This window comes from Pleurodeles waltl, chromosome 10, assembly GCF_031143425.1.
Source record: "Pleurodeles waltl isolate 20211129_DDA chromosome 10, aPleWal1.hap1.20221129, whole genome shotgun sequence".
Classification (NCBI taxonomy): Eukaryota; Metazoa; Chordata; class Amphibia; order Caudata; family Salamandridae; genus Pleurodeles; species Pleurodeles waltl.
Genome location: NC_090449.1, coordinates 599,377,140 through 599,387,458, shown reverse-complemented (window position 1 = coordinate 599,387,458; position 10,319 = coordinate 599,377,140). Strand labels below are relative to the sequence as shown.

At 43.7% G+C, this 10,319-nt stretch overlaps 1 protein-coding gene across 1 annotated transcript in view; it reads right to left on the bottom strand.

Annotated features, from left to right (window-relative positions):
• Positions 1-443: 443 nt before the first annotated feature.
• Positions 444-10,319, bottom strand: part of VILL (villin like) — a 240,640-nt gene continuing 230,764 nt past the window's right edge. The window contains exon 20 of the mRNA XM_069211055.1: positions 444-2,860. Within this exon, the coding sequence (XP_069067156.1) occupies positions 2,747-2,860 (114 nt within the window). The 3' untranslated portion in view covers positions 444-2,746. The remainder of the gene's footprint in view (positions 2,861-10,319) is intronic.

Sequence of the window (10,319 nt, the reverse complement as noted above, 5' to 3'; positions counted from 1 at the left end):
CTGTGCTTCTTTCCTGCACGTCATACCAAAGCAAAACAAACATTGGAAAAGCCAATGGGTCTAGCTTTAATGAACTAATGCTTGCAAATAAAGGCATGAACAAATGTTTGCCTGTGTTAGTTCGATAAAGCCAGACCTATTGGGTTTGCCAATGCTTGTTCATTTTCTGCTCTGATTCTGGGAGACCAAGGTAACCCCCAAAACGTTCACAGTATCATTAGTAAGCACTTCATCATTAAGATGTGTTTGTTTAATTGTGGTTGTGTCTGCAGTAAAAAAGACAAATGTACTGCTCTCAAACCACTCCACACAAGTTCAGTAAAGTTTAAATTATATTTATTCACTAAAACGCTTTATATATATTTCAGCTTTCTGATTTTGATGTTAGAATAAGTAAAACTATTGAAAACAGGTATTTGTCCAAAACAAACTTTAGGTCAAAATTTGGATTATAAATGTATTTTATTTTTCTAGTTCACAAAACACAAACCAGGTTATTGTCAATCAAGAAATGCTTTATATATTCTCCATGGCACAATAACAACATATAATAAAAATAAACCATACACGTCCTCTGCTTCTTTCTAATTTCCACAGTTCTTGCAATTAGTTTTTGTAAAAATCAGTTAAAAGTTAGTAAAGTTTGGCCCTTTTGGAACTATGCAAACGCACAAAATACAGAACGTTCCTAGACTGTCTCTGTTCAGGAGTGTTCCACAAAATGACGCATGGAGAAAGGGGGATATGATGTAGAATAATGTACTTTGTTACTGAACGTTCTTCTAAAAAAATCACAGATCAGACTCCTTTGCTTCACATGAGGTGCAGATTTCGTTTTTAAACATTGGATGGGTTCTCTTAAGAAGTCCTTAAAATTCCAGTAGGGTCGCTTTCTAACAAATAAACCACTGTCCTTTAAATATGAAATAGGGAGAAATGTAACTATTTTCCAACGCCAGTCTACAATGGCAGCCCGTTATCAGCATACAAACGCCAACAAACGACTAAATCAGAACAGCAGAAGGCATGGTGTGTTGCAGTCAAACTGTCATTGCTAGGTATAAAATGTAACATTTGTTAATCATGTGTCAAGGTCCTGTGTCTTAAGATATAGGGGGTTATTCTAACTTTGGAGGAGTGTTAATCCGTCCCAAAAGTGACGGATATACCACCAGCCGTATTACGAGTTCCATAGGATATAATGGACTCGTAATACGGCTGGTGGTAAATCCGTCACTTTTCTGTCACTTTTGGGACGGATTAACACCTCCTCCAAAGTTAGAATAACCCCCATAAGCATCTGAGTCAGGTGCAAAAATGTGCCCCCTAAAGCTTGGCGCAGGACAGACAAATAGCAGCTACTTGTAAAGTGTGCAATTCTTTTCTCCCTGAAGTACCTATGGAGTGTTTTGAGGGCAGCCATTTTGTTTCTAGCAAGGTATACAGTTCAGTTGCTTGAAGCAACGAAAGAGCAACACACGGAACAGGTCTCAATTTCCACCTCCATTTCTATGAATTGAGGTACTTGTTGGCACATCTGATTTCATAAAAAGGCTATGATGACTTTAGTCATGTATTGAGAATGTAGATCCTGAATATCAAATACAGGATATTGAGGTACACTAAGTATGTATAGATTTTCTATACCTAACTTCACATATACGTACCTTGAAGGAAGATATATCTCTTCACGGTGCTTAGATGTGGAATAAAGAATAGTATATGTACAATTCCATATATATATGCACTTACAATGCAATATTTTGTTCCTAGATATTATGTCTCTGATATCAGTGTGGGACAATATTTTTGCACTCGATATTTCAGAGTACACTTGTACTGAGTACATCTTAAGCATCAGTGAGAACTGACCTGTTGCGTGTGTTGATAAATTAGTTGTGAAAAGGGTAGATGCAGCACAGGTGCCCTGGAGAAAAGAGCATCAGATTGGAACCCTATGATGTATGGAGCACATATGCTAATCAAGGCCGTGTGGCTTATGATGAGGTTTTGTAGGCAAGGTCTCAGCATGAATATGTACCACTGAAAAACCCCATACAGATTGCAAGAACACAAACTGTCATTGCTAGGTATAAAATTGAACCTAGAACTCAACTCTGGTCACAGATCCATAATCTCAATGAAGTTAAGTTGCCTAAAAACTGATCTTGTGTCTGTGTATGAAAAACTCCACCCACATATCAAATTTGACACACTCATTGCAGGCTTGCAACTGGCAGGCCACATCAGTCTTTCAATGTTCAAAATCAACCCTATATACTGGCTGAAATAAAACAGTTGGCACTGGGCACTATCATTCAAAAGTGACTGCTCTAGAAACACTTCACGGTGGTAGGCCAGGTAGCTTTGTCCTAACAGACCTAGAAAGTCAATGGCCACCACCAAATAAAAGCCTTTGCTGAGAAGCTTTTGCACCTCATTTCAGTGCAGCAGCACTGTAGAAGCCAAGAGACAAAGACCCCGAAGTATGACACTGACCTACAGAGTCGAGGGCCTTATGAATGTTTAACATGTTCCGCCTGAATTTCTCTGAATAGATTTTGCTGAGGGAGTAGATGGAAATACGTTTGCTTTGTTGAACCCAAGGGTGCACCTTTGAACAGTCTCCTGTAATGCCTTTAATTATGGTAATGAGCCCTGTTTTCTCAGGAGTGTACTAGTAGTCTCTTTGAAACCATGCCGTGCTTCTTCTTCGAGTAATATGTACTGCCTTTTTTTCTTTTCCTCAAAACAATCCATGCTGCTTTTTCAATGTTTGCTGCTTCCATTTGGGCAAGGTGTAGAACTCGGCCTTGGACATCCCCATGATGCTGGCAAAGTCGACCTCTGAAAGATACTTCTGCAGAAACAAAGCAGACATGAAGACAAGTCAGGTCAAATTCCAAAATGAATTAAAGCCGAGGGCACGAAGTCACTTCATTATTTCAACAGGAGACTGATATTTAGGGCTATGACGTTCCATAATGAAACTACAGTAAGTTAGCCTTTTAGAATAGTACTTACTTTTTAGGTAGAGTAACCACGTGCAGTAGGTCACCAGGGAAGCTATTTCAAGTCCTGAGCTTTACTTTTTCAACACCACTGCATGCTGGCATTTTGGTTTAACTTGTTTAAGTCAAGGGTGTCGAACATTAGTCCAGGAAGTCTGGATGCATGCCAGATCTCCATATATGCTAGTAAAATACATTCACACCCCATGATTTCAAATGCTTAATCATTTGTTATTCTACAAATCAGGCACCGGGCCCATATACATTGGACACCGCTGGTTCAACTAAACCAAAACTCACAGAATGCGTTAATTGATAAGGTGGCTAAGTGATTGAAATGGTTGCTGTTGACATCTGGTGGGGGTCTCCAGGTCACGAATCTGAATTTCAGCAGCACCAACTCCACCTTTAATCCTTACGAAGCCAGCGAAGGGAGCACTGTTGACAGTGGCATTTCTTATTTAGAGTGCTTAGACATGGCATCACTGCGGAATAAGGCACTGCATAACACAAGTTAAAAATAATATTAGCTGAAATCATGCTATCTCTGTGAGAGGGGATGTTATGGTCTCTTATCCGTATGCGAAATGTGCCTCCAGTGGTCACAAGTGGGGTAGTTCCACAGCAAATAGCTGGATACGTTTTTTTAACTACAAACTACTATATGGCTGCACTTCTATCGCAAGCAGAAAGGCAGACTAAATAACACCAATCTGCCATCATACAAGATGTATATCTTTGTGTCACTATGATACTTACAAATATATTGCTTACTTTTGGTGACCCTCTTTTTGATGAATACTATATCTAACCGTATATTCCTCATCCTGTGAAACTCACCACGAACTAGAGTAGATGTATATGCTCTTACCATAGCTCCTTCATGCTGAATGGTGGCGCCATATGCCTTTGACACGACTTCGTCCTGCCTCTAGACATAACAACCAGGAGCCACATATAGACATCAATCTTGAGCAGAGGCATCCATGCCCACAAACACGTAGCATGACTGATGAGATTTAGGGGCTCATTTACGAGCCCCTAGCACCACGGAAGCATCGTTTTTTGTGACACTTGTGACGCTGTGCATTGTGCCGTATTTTTAAGGCGTGATAAATCACTTTCTGTGGCTTAATGCCACCTTGTAAATAAGGCCCCTTCACACACAGAAATTCTCACACTGGTACAGGTTCTATTTGCCATGGATCCCAGAATGAACGTGGTGTTGGACCTTTAGGACACCTATTTTCACATCCCCATACTGCAAGCCCACAGGCAGAAACTGGGGCTCAAGGTAGGCCATGAGCATTTTCAGTTTGCTGGGCTCCCTTTTGGACTCAATTGAACCTCTATGGTGTTTACGAAAGTAGTGGCAGTAGTCAATGCCCATCTTTGGAGGTCAGGGTTCCAACCTTCCCCTTACTCGACAACTGACTGTTGGAGACGGGCTCACCACAGTCATCTTCAGACCACCCCCAGATGACGGCGAACCTCCTCACATCTCTGGTGCTCAATCAACCTGCTGTAGTCACACCTGATGCCTTTGCACAGGTTTTCTTTCATCAGAGCCATTCTGGATGCGAGGCGCTTTCTGTTGTTTCCATGGGACTAATGAGTCCTGGACATTCAGGCTATGTCCTGTGCCTCAGCGAGGATGGCTCTGAGGCTTCTTGGCCTACTTGCCTCCTGCATCCTTCTTGCTAACTATGCCAGATGGCACATGCCATCTTTGAGTGGGATCTGAAGTCTCAGGTGACACAGCACTAGGGGAACCTATCAGATTCTATTTAGGTTTCAGATAAGACTGCCAAAGATCTGCAGTGGTGGCTGCTTGGCTGCAACTGAATCAGCAGCAGATCCCTCTCCCTACCCAGATCAGGAAGCATCATAACAAGGTTGGTAAGGCCTCTGTTCTCTGGTAGTGACCCGCCTCCACATAAAGTTGCTGAAGTTTTGGGCGATTCGCTTGGCATTGAAGGCCTTTTTGCCAACCGTCCAAGGGAAGGTGGTGCAGTTTCTCGCCGACAACACACCTGCATGTAGTATTTCATTTACACCTGAAGGTGGCAGAAGACTTCTTTCAGCATTGGAGAGAGTGCTGACTCGAGCACTCCACCACCACGAGAACATGCAATTTCTGCACTTTTGAGGTCTGAAGTTCCTCAGAGCGCTTTACCTCTGAGGCGCATTCTGCACAGAGTTGAGCATGAGAGTTCTTTATGCCTTTCTGGCGCTGCCTCTCCTGTCCCGAGTTCTAAAGAAGATCAGCAACACTGGGTCCCTGTTATTTTAGTGCTCCAGATTGGGCCAGGAGAGTGTGGTGTATAGAAACACTGGGCCTGAGCATCTGTTCTCCAATCAGTCTGCCACTTTGGGAGAATCTTCTGTTGAAGTAGCAAGGCGGGGTCTTGCACTCGTTCCTGAAAACCTGCATCCCCAGGTGTAAATATTGAGCAGTGTCAGTTGATTTCCTTTGATCTTCCTTGTGAGGTTGTTGATATACTTCTGGCAGCCAAGTGCCCTTCAACAAAATTAGAGTATGCTGAGCACTGGGATAAGTGTGTGGCTTATTGTCCCAGTCATCAGGCAGACCCATTACAGGCCATACTGTCCGATTTATTGTACTTTGTTCTGTCTTTGGCCCAGTAAGTACTTGAAGAGGGTATTATTAAAGGTTACTTGTTGGCCTTCTCAGCCTTCTTGCGTTTGCTGGACCCGAAGTCCCTGTTCAAATGACCTATTGTACAGCGTCTTCTTGAAGGTTTGCAACATATATTTCCACCCAGGTCCTTTGTGGCGCTTTAGTGGGACTTAAATTTGGTTCTCATTCTCCTATTGTGTATCCCTTTCAAACCAATGCCTCTTGACTTTGAAAACAGTCTTTCTGGTTATTCCTTAATTCTTCTCAAAGAGATCTGCTTTGAACTACATCATCTGTCATATCCAGTTTGTAATGTATTTTTTATCTAATTCCTTGTTGTTTGTTCATATTGTCAGAGTGAGCTGATTTATTCTAAGGGAAACCTACGGTTTAATGCATACTTGTATATTTTGGTTTAGCTTTTGTTTCTGTTTCTTGCATGTCTTTGAATCATGTAATTAGTATTTTTCCCACTATTGCAGCTTTTAATCAGTCTATTGTTAATCTCTTGCTACCATGAGGAAAATGTAAAAGCATAAGAAAATAGCCCAGACCAACTCATCCATAGCGCGTTGCCCTTGAACTGTGGATTTGGGAACCTGGAGGCAAAGTTTGGGCATTTGGCTTTTTCTGCTGTGGTGAAGAGGTCTATTAGCCGTTGTCCTCAATGCTGGAAGTATTGTAAGAGGACTTGGGTCGTGTTCCCACTTGTGAAGTTGTTGGCACCTCCTATTGAAGAGATCTGCAAAGTCAGTGTCTGCTCCCAGCAGGTACTCCGGTAACAGGTGAATGTTGTATCGGAGGGACCACTTCCGAATGGTCTGGGCTAAATGAGAAAGCTGATGGGATCTTGTGCCCCCTTGCTTTTGGACATAATATATGGGAGTCATGATGTCTGTTCTGATCAGGACTACTTTGACACTTAGGTAAGGAAGGAGTGCTTTGATTGATAGGTGATTGATGTCGAGATGCCTCTAGCTGGGTGTCCAGTGTTCCTGGACAGTTAGATTTTGGGAATGCGCTCTGAGGGAGGAGTCTGTTGTTAAAGTTCACTGTGGAACTGGATCTAGGAAAGGCCATCCTTTTAACAAGTTGTTGGTGTTCCTCCACTTTAGAGAATGGCAAACTTGACGTCTGACCAATTAGAGATCTTCCTATTGATCCTTCGCTTGGGTACACTGGTGTACTAAGCATTCCTGCAATGGATGCATATTGAGTCTGGCAGAAGGTCCTATGGCTATACATGAAGCCATCATACCAAGAAGACACATAACTATTCTCACTGATGACCTGAATGAAATTGAGGAACAAGTGTCTGAAGGATTGTATTGTATTGGGGTAAGCTATTCCCAGAGCTCAGATGAGAATTGCTGCTAGGTAAGGTTGGACCTGAAAGGATCAGAAGTGGGATTTTAGTGCGATGATTGTAAAGCCTAGCTGGTGAAGTGGGTTTATGAAGACCTGAGTGTGTTGGAAGCACTTTTGACGAGATGCGCTTTTGATGAGCCAGTCATCCAGATATGGAAAAATGTGTAAGTTTTGTCTGCGCAAGTGAACAGACACCTGTTGGAAATGGCCTCTCTGCCGAGTCACTCCCACACTTTTTGCCTTCCTCCTCTTTTTCTGACCTCATTTTTGCTGGCTTTAGGACTCTGTGCACTTTACCACTGCTAATCAGTGCTAAAGTGCAAATGCTCTCTCCCTAAAACATGGTAACACTGGCTCATGCCCAATTGGCATATTTAATTTATTTGTAAGTCCCTAGTAAAATGCACTACATGTGCCCAGGGCCTGTAAATTAAATGCTACTAGTGGGCCTGCAGCACTGATTGTGCCACCCACATAAGTAGCCCCTTAATCTCTCAGGCCTGCCATTGCAAGGCCTGTGTGTGCAGTTACACTGCGACTTGGCATTTAAAAGTTCTTGCCAAGCCTTAAACCTCCCTTTTTCTATATATAGGGCAGGGTGCTGTGTAGGTTAAAGGCAGGACATAAGCCTGTGTGTTTTATATGTCCTGGTAGGGGAAAACTCCTAAATTCGTTTTCCACTGCTGTGAGGCCTGCTCCTTTCATAGGCTAACATTAGGGCAACCCTCATATACTGTTTGAGTGGTAGATCTGACCAGAAAGGGGTAAACAGGTCATGTTTAGTATGGCCAGAATGGTAATAGAAAATCCTGCTTACTGGTGAGGTTGGATTTTGTATTACAATTTTAGAAATGCCACTTTTAGAAAGTGAGCATTTCTCTGCACTTAAAATCCATCTGTGACTTACAGCCTGTCTCCAATCGTATCTGGGTTGGGCTGGTTGACAGCTCCCTTGTGCATTTCACCCAGACAACCATAAACACAGGATACTGAGTCACACCTGCACTCCTATGCATACTGAATGGGTCTTTCTGGGCTGAAAGGGTGGAGGGGCTTGACACTTGCATTTCAAATGCTAGTGGCCTGCCCTCGTACAATGGACTGCCAAACCCCCTACTGAGACCCTGGCAGACAGTCCTGTACTGAAAGGGGACCTTGTGCACTTCAAAACCACACTTTGAAGTCTCCTCCACTTCAAAGGCACTTTTGAGTATGTAAACCGGGTCTGTGACCCCACCAACTCAGACACTTCCAGGGACAGACACTCTGAACCAGACCCTGCAACCTGCCAAGAGGAGCTGCCTGGCTGCCCAAAGGACTCACCTGGACTGCTTTGCTGTGAAGGACTGCGGCCTTGCTGGCCTCTGGCTCTGCTGACAAGTGCTCTCCAAGGGCTTGGATTGAGCTTGCCTCCTTTTCCTGAAGTCTCAGGGCCAAAAATACTTCTACTCTTCAAGGAAACTCCTTGTGCGGTGAAAATCGATGCTCAGCCTGCCAGAATTGACGCACAGCCTGCCCAGCGGTGAAAGAATCACCACATCACTGAACCGGAATGACGCAGCCCGGCTCCCCGAGTGGAGATTGACGCAGCGCCTACACTGCGATCAGAACTTCGACGCACAGCCATAACGGATCGACGCATCACCGGGCCGGAATGACGCAGCCCGACTTCCTGCATGAGGAATCGACGCTGCGCCTGCTGTGCAGCAGAAACTCTGACGCATCGCCACACCAGATCGACACAGCACCTGTGACTTCGTCCTGCATGCCCAGGATTTCCACGCATTGTCCCTGGCCGTCAAAAGACCCTGCATCGCAGTTAGCATCCATACTGTGTGCCGGAAATCAACGCAAAGCCCTGGCAGTATGGGAAGAATCGACGCATCAACTGTGTGCATCAGGAAATCTAATGTACACCTTCCTTTTTCCACGCATCTCCTCCTCTGCGCTTTTGGTGCGTGTAATTTTGTCGCATACCAGGTACTTTGTGCACACAAGATACATTTGTTGATTCTTATAGACTTAAGACTCTTATTATTATTGCAAAAGTGATATTTCAACTTGTGCTTTTCAAACCTTGATCGTTTTGGTCTTAATTTACTCAGATAAATATCTTATATTTTTCTAAACCTGTGTGGTGTATGTTTGTCATGTTTTCATTGTTTTATTGCATGCTTTATAGCACAAATACTTTACACATTGCCTTCTAAGTTAAGCCTGACTGCTCAGTGCCAAGCTACCAGAGGGTGGGCACAGGATAATTTGGATTGTGTGTGACTTACCCTGACTAGGGCTGTGGTCCCTACTTGGACAAGGGTGTATATCTCTCCCAACTAGAGACCCCATTTCTAACAGTACAATGTGAGACATTTGGTCAAGACCCTGGGGACAGTACTAACTTCAAAGGGAAGCACTCTGAATTGGAAATGCTGACCGTTTATTACAAACCAGAGATATTGGCAAAGAGTCGGGTGAAAAGGAATGTGAAAATAGGCATCCTTGAGGTTGAGCCGCCTAGTTGTAATAACGGGATGACATCTTGAATAGTGGCCATGTGAAAGTGCTCAGAAAGAATGTACTCTTTTAGGGGTCTGAGGTCCAAGATTGGTCTCAGGAACCTGCCTTTTATTGGGAATAAGGAAGTAAAGTAAATAGACTCCAGTGCCTTGCTAGTGGAAAAGGTGTTATAGCTCCTTTTCTGAGTAGTCCCTGATCAACTGCTGATGTTGTGGTGAATGTTTGTGATTGCGAGATGGAATGTTTGGGGGTTTGAAAGTGAGCTCCAGACAATAACCATGTTGGATAATATCCAACACCCACTGGTAAGAGGTGATATTCCTCCAAGCGGGAAACAACCCTTGCATTTACCCCTCAAATGGTGTTGTGTGATCGGGGAATGGTTGGCAATTCGAGATTTGATGCTTGTGGCAGATGTCTTTGTGAATCCGCCTTTGACTCTACCATTTGAATTGTTAACCCTGTAGGAGCCTCTGTGGTATCCCCCTAGGCGAGGTGGTTTGTGCCTGAGGACGTTGGTAGGAAGTGGAGGTTTCAGGTGAGCGGGTTTTTAAGCCTCCACAGTATGAGGAGCAGAGAAAGGAGCCATAGTGTGATGGTGTCTGTAATGCTCCCATGACCTTAGCTGTTTCATTATCTTTCTTGATCTTCTCATGGAGGGTGTCAACCTGAAGACCAAAAAGATATTCTCCGTCACATGGAAGGGCCAAGACATTCTATTGGACCTCAGGTTTAAACCCTGAAGCCCGGAGACAAGCATGCCATCTTAGGAGGACACTGTA